Genomic DNA, 18,927 nt, shown 5'->3' on the forward strand with positions numbered 1-18,927 from the left:
TTAGCACAATACAACAAATGTTAGCCTTTTAATTGTTAGGATAGTCAACTCTCATGAAATGCTTAGTATCTGTGGGCATTTTCAAAGTGCTTTTGTGTCTTAAGTCAAGCAAGCCCCAAAACATCACTGCGCCAAGGTGGGCACTATTATTTCATCATTCCGACTTTACAGATAAATCGAGACCAGGATGGACTACCTTAATTTACATTACGTACCTCGGAGTAGTTAAGCTGGTGTGTGAACCCAGGGAGAAAGTCCAGCCCTCCCGAGAGCTGAAATGGATCAGTGGACAAAGGCATTCCTGCCCTAAAGGGCTGACTTTCTGGAGGTCCTGAGTTTAGGATTTACTCTCTGGAATGGCTGGCCCAGCAGGTGGCAGCCCAGGGCTACTTAGGTGCCCTGCCCTTCACCACGCAACCGCCGAGAGCTCCCAAGCATCTCTTACTGCCCTCTTCCCTCCACCCTCAGGTCCTCGCTTAGGAGGCGGCCCCGGGGATCCGTGAAGACGGAATAGCCCTATCGAACAGGCTCCAACATGAGTTCCCCCGCGGTAAGGCGACGTGCGCACCGAAAGCAATCGACAAAGTGAGTTTTCTGCAATTCCCCTTGACTCCAGGAGCGCAACCAGGCCGTGAAAACTACAAATCTCTATACCGTAGTTCAGGAAGGGTTTGGAGCTCAGCCAAGTGGGAAAAAGTTGGGAGTTCCTCTTGGGTTCCCCAGACCATTGTGGAGGCGCAGGGCCTCGGTGCACGCGCGTGGAAAATGTGGACCGGTGCGAAGAAACTATTTGGAGGGTTACCTCGGAAAGGAGGACAGGATTTTCTGGCGTGGTCCTTTAGGAGGGGGGCAAATGAATTTGAGGGGCAGTTCAGGGGGTGGGAGGTTAACCGGGCGGTTTCCATGGCGCCTGGGGCGTGGAGGAGGAATGCACCCCTCAAACTGTGGCGAAACAACTGGGCTGTCAGGCCCGCCCGGCCGGAGGAGGTGGGGGGGGGGGGGAGGGAAGCCAGGCGGGACGGGGGCGGGGCGGTCACGTGCGCCCTAGGGGCGAGGCCCCTAGCCGGCCCGGGAGCAAACGGAGTCCGGCGAAGTGGCTGCGCTAGGAGCTAAGTCTTTTCCCGGACCGAAGCGCTGAACGTGGCGAGAAAGCTTCAGTCAGAATCAAGGCGCCGGCGGCCAGGACCCGGCTGAGGCGTCTGCGGCCGGCCTGGGGAAGAGCGGGCCCCACGGAAAAGTGGGGGTAGAAGTTGGGAGGTGAAAGTTGGGAGGTTCACTCGTGGCTTACACGCAGGATTGGATCTCCATTTCTTCTGAGAGCGGAGCAACTGCCCCATCAGCTTTACGGGACCGGGCGAGGCTTCTGTGCCTCAAGACTGCCGGAGTTCTCAGCACCTGTCCAGCACTCCAGGCGAGGCCGTGGCCATGGTGAATGAAGGTCCCAACCTGGAGGAGCGGGATGGCACCCCCGGGCAGGAGGCAGCGTTCCGGGCGGACCCCAGCATTTCTGCCCACCCCAGCGTCTCAGCCCACCCCAGCGTCTCCACCGAGCCCAGCGTCTCAGCCCATCCCAGCGTCTCCTTCCACCCCAGCTTCTCTGCGAATCCCAGCAGTTCAGCCTTGCCCGGTACCTTGGCTCCCGGTGTCCTGGCCCAACCCAGTAGCTCGGGTCCCGAGGAACTCAGCATGATTAAGGTGAGCAAGCGCCGCTGGGTGGTGGTGCTGGTGTTCAGCTGTTACTCCATGTGCAACGCCTTCCAGTGGATCCAGTATGGCTCCATCAATAACATCTTCATGAACTTTTACGACGTCAGTGCCTTTGCCATCGACTGGCTGTCCATGTGCTACATGCTGACCTACATCCCTTTACTACTGCCGGTGGCCTGGCTGCTGGAAAAATTCGGCCTGCGCACCATCGCCCTGACCGGCTCCGCTCTCAACTGCCTGGGGGCCTGGGTGAAGTTAGGGAGCCTGAAGCCGCATCTCTTCCCCGTCACGGTGCTGGGCCAGGTCATCTGCTCCGTGGCCCAGGTCTTCATCCTGGGCATGCCGTCCCGCATCGCTTCGGTCTGGTTCGGGGCGAATGAAGTCTCCACGGCCTGCTCCATAGCTGTCTTTGGCAATCAGGTGGGTAGCAGTGCTCGTGGGCGTTCAGGGGAATGGGCATCGTGTCATTGTGGGACTGCTCAGTTTTCCCTAACTGCAGCTTCACTGTGTGGGAGGCCAATTTTCTGACTTCAGCTGTGTTTGTGACTCTGAGGGGCTTTGTGGCTGGGTGTGACTGATGGTGTGGGTGAGTGATTATGACTGAGTGGCTGTGTAAGAGAAGGGCTGGGGGAAACAAAAGGAGGGGATTTTGCACCCCCGTCACAATTTCTCCTCCCCTTCGCAGAAAGCATGCTTTAGAAACATATGATGGCTTTGATGATTTTATTCATGAACCTGTCAGTCCATCAGCTTAGACCTTGGACTTCAGGAAAGCTATCCTTTCTCTGGGAGCACCTCCAGGACGCCAGACTACTCTGGTCCCGTCAGAATTTAGCAGGCGCTTTCAGCCTGACCAACAGCTTTCCTAGAATGCAGCATCTCCTGGACCACGGGGAATTGCAGAGTGGTGCCCTGGTCACACTTGGCACTGTTCTTACCTTCTTTCATGTGCAGCTAGAGTCAGGACAGTAGGAACAATGCTTTCTGCCAAACTCCTTCCCTCTGGTTTACAGCCAAGCTCAGCAGCATAGAGAAGAAATCTCACTCTGAATTTCCAAAGGCTAGGAAACTTGGAAAGCCCTGGGAAGCTTATCTCTTAATCCCTTCTTTTCGGAAGGAGCATCTCCAATTCCTTGCATCTCAGTGTGGTCAAGACCCAGAAACTCGGGTGTGTTATGAATGTGATTGCGTTCTCCAAATATTTGAAGCGAGTTATGTACGGGGCTCTTCTTCACCTGGACCCTTGTCTCCGGCACTCACCGCCTCCCAAGGCACACGCACCTGTGGCTCTGTGTTTAAAGGTGACTAGTAACCCTTAGTTCATACAGGCCCGTTTTCCCTTAACCTGTTCATCGCATTTAGAAAATTTAACCTTTCATTTAGAAACTTCTTATTTGGGTCAGAAATTTCCAACGCTTCTCTGAAGGCTCACTTTCATTCTGTTCGTCCTCACCACCAGGAAGTGGACTTGGGCTAAATTTGCCCAAACCACTCAGTCCTGCCCCCTGGGTAGCAGTGTGAGCAGCCAGTGAAAACATGCAGAGAGGCCTTCTTTAGCACACACACGCCGGCAACAAAAAATCCTTTACCCAGTCTTTTTTTTTTCTTTCACCTGTGGGTTTTAATGTCCTGAAGATGGAATTGGTCTGGAGTCTAGGGGTGAAACAAGATGGTTCTTGTTCAGGGCAACTGAAAAACAGGTGTTGAGGGTGGCATGTACCCCGTCCTCTAAAAGCCTGAGAGTCTAAGGTGATGTGACGGGGAGTTTTAACACCCCCCACTGCAGCCCTGCTGGTGGGCTTGACTTCACTGGGTGTTTGCTTTATAGGAGGGTAAAGCCTGGGGTGGGGGTGGGGGGTGAAGGGGAGGACCTTTCAAACTCCCGGAGAGGTAGATCTCCCTGTTTGCAGTAGAACAGGATACAGACAAGGCCCCAGTTTGGGGAGGGCAGGAGGAACGGGAGCAGCCCTCAGGTGGCCTGGTGAGATCAGAGAACCCAACCCTTGTTTTGTTAACCATTCAGGGTGAACTACTAGGTTTCCTTATCCTTCCTCACACACCCGTGAGGGAACGTGACGCCAGCTGTATCTTGACATTTAGTGAGACTAGTTACTCATTCATCACCCCTAACCCCACCAAGGCCAGGACCTGCTAAGAACTGCACACTTAAAAACACTCTGACAGCAAATCTTTGTAGCACAGAGCCACCTATTTAGTTCCATCTTTTGGGCTCAACCCACCAGGCTGGGTTAAAAAAAAAAAAACATGGAAAAACCCGAATTGTTTATGCTTCCTGACGTAGAGATAAATATTTGGTTTTCAGCATATTTTTTAAAAATTGTGTTTATTGATTTTTAGAGAGAGAGGAAAAAAGAGAGAAAGAGAGAGAAAGGGAAGCATCAGTTTTTTGCTCCACTTGTTTGTACATTCATTGGTCGATTCTTGCATGTGCCCTGACTGGGGATCGAACCTGCAATCTGGGTGTGTGGGGACCTGGCCAGGGCCTCTGAGTGTGTTTTCACCTTTCGTTGTGAGTAATGCATGACTGAGTTGGAGGAGAATTACATGTTAACAAAGCACCTTGAGCTTCGCTTCTTAGAAAGAAGGCTCCACAAAGCCGTTAAACAGATTTTAAATGTCATTCTGCTGAACAATTCTTCACGGGCTGCAACCTTCACACTGGTCAGCAAACCCCCTGATAGTTTTGACCTCTCTCTTCTAGTGCTTCTCACACCCTCCACACCCCGCCCCAGACCCTCCTCGCACTCAAGCCAGCATTCATTTATTCCTTCAACAAACTCTCACTTGCGTGGAGGAGGAAGAAAATGCCTTCTGCCCTTCCAGGCTCTTTCAGCTGGTCTAATAATGCAATCAACATGAGGCGGATTAACAAGAGAAAATAACCAAATTTAGTCACATGTGTACAGGTGGGAAACCACATACATCAAAGAGTCAGAGACCCCACACACGTGAGCGTTTCCGAGTCAGGTGGAATGAGGCTTATATGACATCCTTAGGACTAAGGTAAGATGCCTTGGGGAAGGAGGGGCTTTCACTGGACAGTAAGAGGCGTACTCAGTAGTTAGAAGTTTGTTCCGCCCTGTAGATTGGTCATCAAGGCTGTTTCTGGTAATAGCTCTTGTTATGGACACGGCCCCCAATTTAAATCCTCCTAGGTAGTTAAGGGGGGGACAGAAGGTCCTCCTGATTCGGCAGGGTCTCAATGGCCTTCAGCTTGAAATAATCCATACGCCAAAGGAGCGCATCTTGGGGAGGCCTATTCTGAACCCCTTGACCTAGCTCCTACCTTTTCCCCCAGGTGCTGCGCTAGGGCTGCAAAGCTAACCCCTGCCTTTGCAGAGTTCTCACACCAGGTATTTAAATTGTACCAGGCACCGAGATTCAGATTTTTTAGAAAAGCAAAACTTATTAGAATATAGAGGATTTATTTTCAGTTATCCACAAAGTGTTTAGTATCTTCTTTCCCTAATTGCCATGGGAAAATTAAAGGGGAAAGGAGCTAAATATCTATCAAACAGCTATTCTGTGCAAGGTGCGTTTTCATCCATTATCTAATTTTGCAGCGCTGTGAGGCAGGCGGAACTGTCCCCGTTGTTACGGGGAAGAAACTGAGGCAGGTGAATGGAGCAGCCTTATTCGGGGCCCCACAGCGACTGCGTGGCACAAGGGAGATTTGGATCCAATTCCACCTCCAGGGCCCAACCCACGTGGCTGACCACCTGCTGGCCTCCCCCTGTGCACCAGAAGGGAGAAACCAGGCAGGGACTGGGAGAGCAGAACTAGGCTCGTGGTGACGAAGAGGAGAATGGGTGGGACCCTCAGATGCTCATGGGAGCCCGGTCCTTTAAACGTGACACAGTAGCAGTGACACTGGAGTGTGGTGAGGTCCCAGCAAACGTGAGAACACATGTCCCATCTGAAGACAGCAGCTGCTGCAGCTCCCACCCACCTCTGACATACAAAGCATGACCCAGCCTCGTCAGATCTTCTCTCTTTTTGTCCTTTAAAGAGAAACCAGAAATCCAGATTTTTATGTGAAGTCTGTTTTTTAATTGTGGTAAAATATACGAAGCATGATATTGATCATTTTAGCCATTCCTAAGCGTACAACTCAATGGCCTCAAACACATTCACAGGGTGTGTGAGCGTTCACCACCCTTTACACCCCGGACGTTTCCATCATCCCTTCGACTCTGTACCCAGGAAACAGTAACCCCTCCCGGCCCCGCCTCCGGACCCTAGATACCTCTCTCCACTTTCTGTCTCTATGAATTTGCCTGTTTGAGGTGCCTCATAGAATCCTCTTCTGGGATTCATATACTATTTGGCTTTCTGTGTCTGGCTTACGAAACCTGTTTTTAAATGCTGATAACTAATTTCAAACTTTTGAAAAAAATTCTATGTTTCGGAACTGGGTCAGATAAAACTACCCCGTTTGAGACTCCCGGGGCAGGGTAACGTGGAACTGAATTTCAGTTCTCCTTTTTCCTTCCTGGAAAATCTACCACCCGAGTGCAGGCAGGAGGAAATGAGCTCAGAGGCTGGCGACCTGGGGAGGGGACCAGACCCAGGCTTCCCGACGAAGGTGATGGTTCTGCCTCACACGTGAACCTGAGTAAGAATGCAGATGCCTGGGCCCCCAAGGGGACTTCCTGAATCAGACTCTCTAGGGGCAGGGCCCAGACCCCTGTATTCTTGTCTGGCCTCCCAGGTGAGCTAGCGATCAGACTTTTTGAAATCACCGGGACTGAGGACCAGCACACCACGGAAAGACGGCCTCCTACTCCGAGCCATGTTCTTGTCAGGGCTGACTGATAAGATGATGTGTTGTTTGCCGTGTGCTGGGTCCTGCGTCCACGTCACAGCAGCTGGGAGCTCAGCCACTCACCCTTCAGACCGAGGGGATGTTACTGGGCAGGGACCTGGCCCTGAGCGGGTCTGCTTCGGGCCGGCCTGTTGTGTGTGGGTTCTTGGCTTCGTGCAGGAAAGATTTCACACCACGTGTCTAGGTGATTTTGAGAGTACACTTACTAAAGCTGGGGCCGTTGGAACAAGGAAGAGCTTAGGCTAGAAGAAGCAACAGGAGAGAGTCTAGGTGGGGCTGCTTGGGCTCACTGGGAAGTCAGGGGAAAGGGGGCCTTGGGGACAGGTTAGGGGGGTTAGCCCGGGGGAGCTGCTGCTGCCCACGGCTGCCCTGGCTGCAAGTCTCATGGGGTCCCTTAGTTTGGGAGGTGCACACCGGTGGGGGAAGGAGAGCGGGAAGGGAAGGGTACCAGCGTGCAAGTGCTGCTGGGTGCTTTGTCTTGAAGGGTTTTAATTTTTTAAAGCTTAATGTGCGACTTTCATATTTTCCTTTTAAATATTGTATTGTTTATGCTATTACAGTTGTCCCAGTTTTCCCCCTTTGTGCCTCCTCCCCCCAGCCCGCCTCCCACTCCCACGGTCGGTCCCCACACCGTTGTCCACGTCCGGGGGCCTCTATGTTATTTGACCTATCCCTTCCCCAGTCTTTCAATGGCTGGTTTTTAAAGGCTGGGAGTTTAGGGTGGTCTTAGGGGGAGGATCTCAATAGACTGTTTATCAGCTTTTCCAGGTGTGACCTTTCAGGGTCGTGGTCTCTGCTGATTGATCGGCCCGGAATGTGGGATCCTCAGTCGTCTCCACTGGTCCTGGTGGTTGCTGGCCTGGTTTTTCTGCTTTTCTGGGCCTGGAGCTGAAATACCACTGAGTTATCTCCAGATGTTATCTCCAGGGAGGAAAGGTCACAGGGTGTAAACCACCACAACCAGGACATGCCAGGGAAGGAAAGGCCACCCTGGGGGCCAGGTCTGGCGTCAGCTGTGCCCTTTGCTAGGCACCTGGGGCTCTCTGCCTGGTGACCTTCTAGAGCTGGTTGTAAATTGCTCAGCCACTTGTTGAGCTATCGATCTCAGTTTCCCCATTCCACATGCCAAGGAATTTTCCTAGCATCTAACTGTCCTGCCTCAGGGAGGGGCTGGGTTGGGGATGGGGGTCATCATTCTGATTCACTTAAGGTTCTGAAAAGGTACTCAAAACCCTGGGTTTTAGAGGGGTTGGGGAAATCCCTAATGGAAGGGAGGGGGAGCCACTGCAGGTACTCTCGAATCCTTTCCTTTCTGTGAATTTCGACTCTCCACCGAGGGGGTGGAGCTGCCTGGCCCACCTGCCTTCACTCTGTGTCTCTGCCAGGCACTGAATCAAGCCTGAGTTTCAGCACAGCATTCTGGGACCCCTGCGCTGGCCCTCCCCACTCCTGTGCGGTCTGTCTGGGTTTCTGCTGAGCCCTGGCTCTCAGCGCCTGTCAGTCTGGTTCCCTGACTGCCTTCGGGAAGATGCCCTGGGACGGAGCCCCGTGCTGTGGAGAGTACCTCCAACGAGACAGCGGGCCGGGGCACTCCAGACCCTCACTCCCCACGGAAACATGAACTAGACTAGAAAGTGGCTGCAATAACTCTTTACAGGAGCTCTGGAAACCGGTCAAAGATCTGCAGCCACCAAGCAATTGCCCAACCAAGAAAACACCACAATCAAATGATAGGAAATTTCATAGCCTTTCTACTCACCCTTGCCCTCCGCTCCCTCCCCCACCGCCCAGTCGCCAGTTCCCTCCTGCAAACTGCAGTGTTTTAACCCAGTGATCTTTCTATACACTAACAGTGAACAACCCCAAAAGGAAATTAAGAAAACAATTCCATTGATAACAGCATCAACAAATACTTGGGAATATTTAACCAAGGAGGTGAAAGACTTGCACACCGAAGACTGTAAAATGCTGCTGAGAGAAATGAAGGACCTAGATAAATGGAAAGACGTCCTGGGTTCGCAGGTCGGAAGACTTAATAGTGTCGAGGTGTCAACACTACCGAGGCAGCCCACGGATTCAATGGAATCCCTGTCAAAGTTCCCACCGCGTTTTTCGCAGAAATAGAAAAATGCATCCTAAAAGTCATGTGGAAGTTTCCGGGACACTAAAACCAAGACAGTCTTGGAAAAGAACCAGAGTTGGAGGTCGCACGCTTCTTGATTTCAAAAATAATAACAAAGCTACAGTCATGCTGATGGTATGGTATTGGCCTGAAGACAAACATGTAGACCAATGGAATCGAGTCCACGAATAAACCCTCACGTATATAAGCAAATGATGTTCAGCTAAGGTGCCGAAACCATTCAACAGAGAAAGGACAGGCTTTTAAAATTTTTAATAGACTTTATTTTTTAGCGCAGTTTGAGGTTTACAGCGAACTTAAGCAGGAGGTACGGAAGGCACACCCAGGAGAATGGAGAGCAGGAACTTGCACAGATGCTCACACAGCCAGGTTCCCGGCGGCATCATCAGGACGGCCGCGGGTGGAAGCGGCCCACTGCCCATCGGCGGGGATGGATGAACACTGTGTGGTCTGCATGCACCGTGGCACGCTGTGGAGCCTGAAAGAGAAAGGAAATTCTGACACGTGCTCCACATGGGAGGATTTTCAAGACGTTCTATGAAGTGAAAGAAGCTGGTCTCAAAAGGACAAGTGCTGTTCAAATGCACTTGGAGGAGGTATTGAGACGTCTTCTTCCCTGACACCAACCAGTTCTCCAAATTCTGTGCCACCCGCTGGGCGTCCTGCAGTGCAGTTCAGTGTTAACACGACTGCTCTGCTCGGAGTTAGCGCGGTCCCACCAGGGAGGGGCCCTGTTCCACAAGACAACCTCTCCATCAGACACCATTTGCAAATGCTGGGGACTACCTGTACTTCTGACAAACTATAATCTGGGGGCTCCCACAACCCCTACTCAGGCTTTATAACTTGAGCAAATGGCTCACAGAACTCAGGTAAACACTTCACTTCCATTGACTGGTTTGTTTTAAAGGGTGCAACTCAGGAGCAGCCAAATGGAGCAGATGCAGGGTGAGGTATGGGGAGAAGCACAAGCTTCCATATGCTCTCTGGGCGCAGTCGGATGTGGTGTGTTCACCTACCTGAGAGCTTACTGAATTTCCTTGTTCAGGAGTCTTTCTAGAGCTTACTTTCCAGCAGCCCTCTTCTCCTCAGAGGTGGGGGAAGGGTGGGGTTGGAAGTTCCCAAACTCTAATCACTGGGTCTTTTGGTGTCAGATTCCTCCGGAGCCCCACCTCATTGACTTAAACTCAGGTGTGCTGGAGAGGGACTCCTTATGAATAACAAAAGACACTGCTATCACTCAGGAAATTCCAAACGTGTTTAGAGCTCTGGGCCAGGAACTGGGACAAAGACCAAATGTATTTTGATTATACCACAGGTACGAAGCGTGGCCAAAATTCATAGAGACGCAAACTAGAATGGTCACCGGGGGACTGGGGGAGGGAAGAATGGGGAGGTATTATTTAAGGGGTTCCCCGTCGGTTTAGGAAGATGAAAAACGCTCTGGAGATGGACGGAGGGGATGGTGGTGCGAGAATGTGACTGTACTTAATACCACTGCACTGTACAGTGAAGAATGGTTCAAATGGCAAATTTTAGACTATTTTAACACCACTACCATCCCCTCAAAAAACCCCAACCCCCACTACTTGTACGGTGTTTTCTTCTGTCTGGGCGCTGCTCACCTCCTGCCACCATCTCCTTGGTCTCCGCACTTGCTGAGTTCCTGGGTGCTGGCCTTTGTTTCCTGGTGGTTTGTTTTTCCCCCTCGTCCCCCCTTCCATCCCCCTCCTCCACCGCCCCCTCTTCTGACTGAACGGGGGACTCGCAGGGGGTGGGAACTGCAACACATCTCTCCTGCATCTCAGGGCGCAGGGCACAACAGGTCCTGCAAGTGGACGGACTAATTATTAAACATGGTTCCGTTTCCTGGAAGGAATCAAGGTGACATTCAGTTACCTGGATGTTGCCGTGTAAAATGCGCACCCGCGTTTTTGTGCGCGTTATACCAGGGGGTGTATTGTACCCATGGCCTGGAATCATTATGCGCAGGTATAAATGTGCACCCTTATTTTTCCCTAAAAAATTTGGGCAAAAAGCGCACATTGTACACGGAAAAATACGGTAACTGAGTGCTCTGGTGCCTAAAGGAACGGGTTATGACTCAGTCTTATTCTTTCAATGGGAAGAGCTACGAAGCCATGACTGTGTGTCAGACCCAGGGTGGCTGAGAACGCCATCTTTAGCTCTGCTGTCTGCTCTCGGACAAGTCCCTTCACTTCTGCGTATTGACTCCTTTTGTAGGGTGGGGAAAATATTCCCTGCTGCACAAGGTAGAGGGGAGGGTTAAATGGGCCAGTAGGTGGAGGGGTAGGGTCAGGGGTTAGGGTTATCAGCTCAGAGCCGGTAAATCGAGGACAGGTGCTGCTGGCACTACCACCAGTAGAGGCGGGCGGGCAGTTGGCTCCCGTCCGCAGGGGCTCTTGATTTGGGAGAGGCCAACATTTACCTGCTCGTAATGTCACCACGCAGCAGGCTCAGGGACACATGTGCACTGGGCTTTAAGGGGTCACAGCCTGTGGGAGGGCGTGCCCCGGGGTCAGCGCAGCAGGACAGCTCCCCTGAGGAGGTGATGGTGATAGCTCGTTCTCAATGAGTGAAGTGACCAGGCGTCGGGTGATCAGGGGAGGGCGGGCCATCCCAGCAAGCCTCCAGGCAGTATCCCTATGGGGACCCGTCCCTTTCGAGAGCTACTCGGCCAGAAGCTGTGCGGGTGCTGGGAGACGGTGTTCGTTTCCAAGTGTGTGAGTGAGGAGACCTGTCGTCTGTGGCAAGGACCTCGGGGTCTCTGGGGTGACATGGACACTGGGCCGACCCCAGGCCCACACATCAGACCGCAGCCTCGCACACCTGAGACTGTGCTGAAGGAAGCGGGGTAAGCAGCTTATCGGGTGGACGCAGCGGTGCTTCCCCGCCCAGTTCCTGATCTCTGTCCAGCAACGCTGTTAACAGGATGTCCTTTCCGAACTCCAGCTCCCTGGCTGCCAACATCAAACAGCCCCTGGGACTGCAGGATGGTGAGGGTGGAAGCCCCCTCAGGGATGATGAAGACAATAGTGTTAAGGTGAAAGGGGCGTTTCTTCGTTTTTCATTCTCTGTCTCCTGACTTCTTTCCAGCACCATTCCCAAATTTAACCTAACAGAGCATCTCCCTTCCCTTGATTCTGCAGGACTAGGGACCTTGCCTTTTTTTTTTAATCTTCACCCGAGGATATGTTATTTTATTGATTTTTAGAGAGAGGAAGGGAGAAAGAGAGAAACAATGATAGAGAGAAATATCAATTGGCTGCCTCTCCTACACGCCCGACTGGGGATTGAACCCACAACCGTTTGGTGCACGGGATGATGTTCCAACCAACTAAGCAACGTGGCCAGGGCAGGACTAAGGACCTTTCTCTGTCTTGGCTGAGTCATTCAGAGGAGGAAGGGCATCCTGCAGGTTCTGACGCCTCACCTGGACTCTTCTGCTCTCTGCCCTCATTCCAGGCATCTTTCCTTTTCCACACTGTGCAAAATGCTAGCTCGGCCCCTTCCCTCCCACAGGATTCAAGACAGGGCCTCGCCCCACCCTGAGGGCACACCGCCGCGGCACCACCTCCGTTGGCGAGAGGGGGAGATGGGAAGCAGGGCTGGGTTTCCCTTGCTTCCTAGCTTCTTGGAGTTAGACAGCGTGTCTCAGGACCTCCCCGTGGAGCAGTGTTTGCTTTGGCTCCCATCCCATCTGATTCCTTCTCTAGAGAGAAGGTAAACACGAGCCCCTTTCAGCAGTCCCAGGGACCACTGTCCACGGATGACCCTGCCCGCTCCAGAAGGGCGGGGCACAGAGGTTGGAGCAAGATCGGGGGTTCGTTTTTCTCCTTTTTCCCCCCTTCTGCTCTCCCCTAGAATTCCCAATTCCCCCAAATTGCAATCCTAACATGGCTGGGAGTCCTTCAGGCTCTCCGAGCAGCTGTCTCTGTGCCCAAGGCCACTGTGCTGCCCAGTGGCTCTGAGAACTACAAAGTGACAGCCGTGAGTCATCACCTCAAAGCAGGGTCCATTCCAACGGGCTGTTTGTTTGGATGGTGGCCCTTGCGAGCAACCTGGGCCTCCTGAGACCTTTGTCCTGGGCTTCCTGTTTGGTGCCGGGGCCCTCTGTGGAGCCAGTCCGCAGACTGTGGAGCCACTCTGCAGACTGTGGACCCTGTGATTTCGCTGAAGGGACCTTTTCTTCTCTATGGAGGATCCAGGCAGGAGTGTGCACCTCTCATGCCTTCCGTACCTAGGACACTGGGACCCTCTGGAGACCAGCAGCTGAGAAGTGTCTCTTGGTTGCTCTCCTTGGGGGAGTCATTGCTTTTTAAGTGAGGCCCAGGAACCTCCAGCACCAGAACCTCCCAGTGTTTGTGAAAAAGGCAGGTTCCTGGGCACCAGGGCAGACCCAGGGAATTAGCCCCCCTGGAGTGGGGCTCAGGAGCCTGTGGTTTTGGTTCTCCACCTGGGGGTTCTGATGTTCACCGCAGTTGGGGGATGCCAGTGTGGACGCGGGGCAGCCTGGGTCTGGGTCTGGCTCTGCTGGCAGCTGTGTTTGGGCCTCCAGCAGGACACCTGCCCCTTTGGACCTCAGCTTACAGTCACAAGAAAGCCTGGCCCTGGCCAGGTAGGTCAATTGATTACAGTGTCGTCTCGATACACCCGCGTTGCAGTGTCCCTCCCCGGTCAGGGTACAGACAGGAGTCAACAGCTGAATACACAAGTAAATGGAGCAACAGCCTCACAGGGTGCACCAAAGTTAAATGAGGAGGTCTCTAAGTAAAAGCCCTGCACGTTTACTGAATCTGCATCTCTGTTCGCCTCCCTGCTCCATGCAGGCCCTGAAGCGTGCTTTCGGTCTCCAGAACCCAGCCACTTCCCCTAATTTTGCTGCAACCCCTAGACTTCCTTTTCGGACTGACTCTTCTCCTCCGTGTCATGTTATACATTGGGAGCTTAAGCAGACCCACCTGCCCACTCTGTGCTGGTGAGTGAGGTTGAGGGCAGGTCACCACCCTTGGAGACAGAGGTCGGCCCTAGGACCCACGCTAGAAGTGGCCGTTCCTGGCACACAGTGGGGACTGAGAACATTTTGACCGAAAGATGGATGACTGGCGTTCGGATTTTACACTTTATTTTTGGTGCATTATCTTCTCTTCGCTGAAGGAAGATTCCGGAGCATTTTCTGTGATTGCCATGACCTGAGGGGGCTGAGGATGAGGGTAGTGGAAAGAATGCAGCTTGATCCAGCCCTTTTACTAATCTTTCTCACCTTGTATGCATCTCCGGTTGACCTGAGAAAATCCCTCCCCCCACCTCTACCTCTTCACTTCCCAAAGCCTTTGAAGTCTGTTTTAGGAAGAGCAGCGGGTGGTAGAGCCCGTCCCTCTTTGGGGCGGGGCCTGGGGAGATCTGGGCTCCCTGGTTCTCTGGAGCTAATTCTTCCCTCAACCCCCACCTCCCCACCCCTCACCAGCCTCCTGCACCCGGAGTGTAACTGTCCTGGTCAGGGCACAGAGAGCCAGTCTCAGCATCTGGCCTGCTGTTTGCCTTAGGGGCAGGCATTTCGGCAACCCCTTCTTTGTCTGTGGACAGTCCTCCTCACTAACATTTTGTTCTCTAAAGGCTGGTGTGTGTGTGTGTGTGTGTGTGTGTGTGTGTGTTGTGGGGCCGGGGGAGAAGTTGTGTTCCCAGGGCCAGATCACTGGCTGGAGGTTTGCTGAGGAAGTTACAGAAACACTGACATTCTGTCTTCTCTTCAGACTGTCTCTGACTCGCTGTTCAGATAGAGCCTTGGTAAGAGCTGGACAGGGCTTGCTTAAGGCAAAGATACACCTTTTGCAGGTCTGGGTGTAACTACCTACCGTGACCCGCGCAGGTAGGATGTATGATCATGTCGCTCCGGGGAGGTCACTTTTGGTCAGATTTATCACAGAGCCCCTTCTCTGTCCACAGTCCCCGCGGACCCCGGCTCATTCCTCAGCCTCAGGCCCCGTCTTCCTGGGGCAGGTATCTGCTCAGTGCCTCGTGGCTCGGCCAGGTTCTGTGGGAAGAGTAGGGCTAGGAATGGAAACACAGAAATTCCAAAGTTCACGTCACCACAGATGAACTCTGTGATTTCAGCAAGCTGTTTGAACTCAGTTATGAAACGGAGAAACCAGCATGCCCTGGGAGGGCTCTGCTGCCTCTCTGTTCCACCCTGCTGTTAGCACGCTGGGTGGTTTTGAGGCTCCAATTATGTGCTGGATGTGCCTTGCAAACTGAAATACTGTGTAAATGCAGGCTTTTAAGTGCCCTTAAAAAAAAAAAAAAGAAGACTCTGGACTTGCCCCATGATCCTCAGAGAATGACAAGACTTCCCTATACACAAATCATGTCCTATCTGTCGCGTTAAGTGCAACCTTGGATGAGGGGCCACACCCTCTGTTTATGGGGCTCAGCACACTTGCCCTTACAGTCAGCGCTTTGTTTCAAAACCAGCTCTGGTCATTCTGGCTGTGGAGCCTCTCCCAGAGCTTCTGGGTCCCACATCATCCCTGCTGATTGGGGCCCTACGAGCTGAGTCTTGCGGTGGCTCCGGGAGTCCCGCAGGGCATTCTGATCCCTTCTGATTCCAAGGAAAGCCTTTTCCCAAGGCGTGGCACAGAGCAGCACTTCAGTCAACGCGTGCCCAGGACGTCTCCTCCCCTCACGGAGGAGCGTGGACGTGGTGGTGCAGCATGGAACTGATCTTGTCCCCGCCATCAGGAGACAGGGCGCGGGAATGAGAGCTGTTCTCCTGTGGACCTGGTGGTGGCCCCAGCCTTCCTGCACAAGTGACGGTCATCCATGGTGACAGGTGGAGACAGGCCGGGCTCAGACGATCCGAGGAACTCTGGGAACTCCCCAGAGTTCCTCTGTCGCTCCTTAGGGAGGAGAGTAGGTGCCATATTACCCGCTCTCCCAGAATGGCTAGCCCTGAATTCTCACGCTCTTGCGCAGAAATCCGTGAACTTCATGAGGGTGCCCTTACCCTGGCCCAGGTACTTGTCCGTGGCACATAGCCCACACGGGCCCCTGGCCATTGTTCCTGGACTGAAAGGGTCTGTTTGCCGTCACACATCAAAGCCCAGTTAGACCCAAACAGGAGTTTGCGGACAAGAGAGCAAAGGTTTATTAAGGGGATGGCGCCATGTCTGGAGACAGGTAGCTAACGCTCAAAGACCTGGCTCCGCGATGGCTTCCGGGAGGTAGATTATGCAGGAAAATAATCATTAATCATGGTGCCTGAAGAAGTGAGGGGCGTGGTCTCTGCTGACTGGTTGGCGCCCGGTGTGCAGGGCGCTGGGGAGGGGGGGCGGGTAGTTGCTCAGTGCATCTGGTCCTGATGTCAGCCATGGAGTTGTTCTGTCCAACATCGCAAGGATTCATTTTGTGGGATTGCTCTCCTTTCCTGGGTCCGGACCTAAAACACAACCAAGGCCAGAATATTGTCTTTAGTTTGACTGAAAACTCTGTCTCTAAAGTCAATAGACCGAGGACCTTGTTTCTAAGACCACTGGACCCTGACCAGAACCTCGTTGTCCTGAGGGCTTAATGATAAAGCAAGAGAGAAGGAGGTGGGTGAGTTAGGGTGTTAGGGTGTGGGGTGAGGCCAGTTTGAGTAAAAAAAATTAACTAAAGAGCAGATGAAAGAAAATGAAGTGTCTGCATGGTTTGCCATCCAGTCTTTGTCTCTGAACTGCCCGGCCCGGGTTATATCCCCTCCAGCCAGCTGCCCTGGGTCTCCGTGGGTGACAGCGGTAACATAGCTGCTGAGAGTCTGAATAAAGGCTGCCATCCCTTTGGCCTGTGTTTCTCGGGAAGGGCAACCTTGGATCAGTAAACACAGTCTCCACTTACAGAGCATAGTGCTCTTACCTTTACAGTCAGTTCTTGAGAACTATGGGTGGGGGAGGGGGTGGAGACCATGTAAGATTTTTGTTTATTAAACAAATGTTTATTGAGCATCTACTCTGTTGTCAAGCATCATTCTAAGCTCTGAGGATGCAAAGCAAATAGGGAAGGAAAGGTCCCTGAGTTCACATGTAAGGGAAGAGACCAGGCTATAAAGCAAGTCACTTATGGAGCGACAACAGGTGAAAATGTCAAGACAAGGAGGTGGGGGGGTGGGGGGGTGACTTCACTGGGAGTCAGGGCATTGGGAGATGTCTTTGTGTAAGTAGGTCCCTGAGTAACTCCCTAAGTTGCAGGGCCAGATCTGATAGTGCTGCTTTGTTGGGGTGGTGTTAAGAGATATGGATGAATAATAGTTTTCCTGGTGCAAGGTTTAGATTTCGTTTCCTTTCCGCATTTCCCTCTGGGATCTTGAGGCAGGGTCAGTGAACTGATGAAGCTGGCTCCTGAAGAGAAAGCTCTGTGGGGCCCACCCGGCCTGTCTCTGGAGGCACGCCCTGAAGTGGGAGGCACCGGCCCTGGCTCACGGTGGCCCACAGAGCGACGGCTCTTCCAGCGCCTGCTCGAGAGTAACCCTCCGAGTCTGACTTTCACCTCTGAACATCAGAAGGGGCGGGCTGTCACTGAGAAAGTCCAATCAGACTTAGGAAAAAACTTGGGAGGACTAGAAACTTGTATTGTCTCATGAGTGACAGCATACGGCGCTGCTGCTTCTGCTTTGGGCTGTTTCCCCGCGTCTGTCAAAGGGCAGGGCGTGGTCCGGTCGAGCAGGGCAGCAGCACGCAGGACCACAGGGGCCGTCTTTCACTCGCTGTGACCCAGGGTTGGCATGTCAAAGCACTGGCGTAGGGCTTCAGATGCTGCCGCCTTCGAATATGAAAAACTTAGAGAGGATGACACGCTGCCCTCTGCCACTCTGCTGGCCGGGTCGTTGGAAAGACGTGCCTTCATTTTCGCTCTTTCCCAGCTGAGTCACGGGGGAAGTTCTGCGTGCCTGTGGTCATTGGCCCCCAGCCCTGTCATCAGAGGGACCTCTGTGTGGTGAAGCTGGCGGTGACCCAGGCTCTTGGTGAAAGGGTAGCCTGAGGAGGCGTCGCATGTGCCCTCATGTAGACCTAAACTTACCCTTGGCAGATGTCGCCACGAGGTGCCTGTGACCGTAATGTATCGGCTGTCATGTACCTTTCCTAGGAACCCATCGCTGCAGCAGGCTATCCTTATTTCAGTAGCTGCTGCTTCCTGCGTTTCCTTAACCCCCAGGACTGCGGAAATCCCGGAGCGCCAGGGTCGTGGAAGCCACCAGCGCAGCCACAGCTTTGAGGACAAACCCTGTGACTGGGGAGGGAGCTCCAAGGAACTTCAGGGTTGACCAGCTCTCACCCTGCTCCCGAAGTTCTTAGAGACCAAAGCTTAGCCTTTGAGATCCATAAATCTCTTTCATGAGTGATTTCCCCCCAAATCAATGGGACTGTTTTTGTTTCTGAAGGTCTGCCACCTCCTCACTCCTGAGCTGGCCTTTTAAAGAAGCCAAGGGCTTGGATTTGGGGATTTCAAAAATACCACCATCTGAGCAGATTTGCATGCTTATTGTTGCTTAACGTGGCATTTGTCTAGGTGCTGCCTGGCATGCCTAGGTGGCTGGGGTCTTGTTTTCCAAGATTAAACTGTTGCTGCACGGAAGCGTTTAAGTGGCCAAGCAGCCACCTCACTCTCCTTGCTTCTTCCAGGAGTGCCCGCAGACTCAGCCCCAGGATGGCCCCTGAGCCTCCTCCACAGGCCCAAAGGTGGCTTTCCTGTGGAGCGCCTTCACTCCAACCTCGCCCCATACACGTGGGGCCCTGGGGCCCCTGCTTATGCATCTTGTTGCCCGGATTAATTACTGTGTTACCGGACAGGAGCCAGGCCTGGAGCGGGTCTGTCTCGGGCCGGCCTGCAGCGCGTGGGTTCTTGACTTCGTGCAGAAAAGGTTTCATACCACGAGTCCAGGTGATTTGGAGGGAACGTTTATTAACGCTGGGGGCAGTGAAACAAAAAAAGGGCCTAGGGTAGAAGAACAGGAGAGTGGAGGTGGAGTGGCCTTGGCTCCCTAGAAAAGTTGCAGGAGAGAAGTGAGCCAAGGGGGGGAGCTGCTGTCAGCTCACTGGAGCGTCACAGAAAAGCGGCTCAGGGGGCCTAACCTGGGGGAGCTGCTGCCGCCTCCCATTGCTCCCCTGGTTGCAAGTCTCCTGGCGTCCCTTAGCGTTTAGGAGATGCACACCTGTGGGGGAAGCAGAGGAGGAAGGGA

The 18,927-nt window shown here is 53.1% G+C and overlaps 1 protein-coding gene across 3 annotated transcripts in view; it reads left to right on the forward strand.

Moving 5' to 3' along the window:
• Positions 1–1,054: 1,054 nt before the first annotated feature.
• The window catches only part of FLVCR2 (FLVCR heme transporter 2), a 54,815-nt gene continuing 36,942 nt past the window's right edge, over positions 1,055–18,927 (forward strand). For all 3 annotated transcript variants that reach the window (XM_045822854.1, XM_045822855.1, XM_045822853.1), the window contains exon 1: positions 1,055–2,127. In XM_045822854.1, the coding sequence (XP_045678810.1) occupies positions 1,426–2,127 (702 nt within the window). In that variant the 5' untranslated portion in view covers positions 1,055–1,425. The remainder of the gene's footprint in view (positions 2,128–18,927) is intronic.

This window comes from Phyllostomus hastatus, unplaced genomic scaffold, assembly GCF_019186645.2.
Source record: "Phyllostomus hastatus isolate PE091 unplaced genomic scaffold, TTU_PhHast_1.1 phas_scaffold_501, whole genome shotgun sequence".
NCBI classification, from domain to species: domain Eukaryota; kingdom Metazoa; phylum Chordata; class Mammalia; order Chiroptera; family Phyllostomidae; genus Phyllostomus; species Phyllostomus hastatus.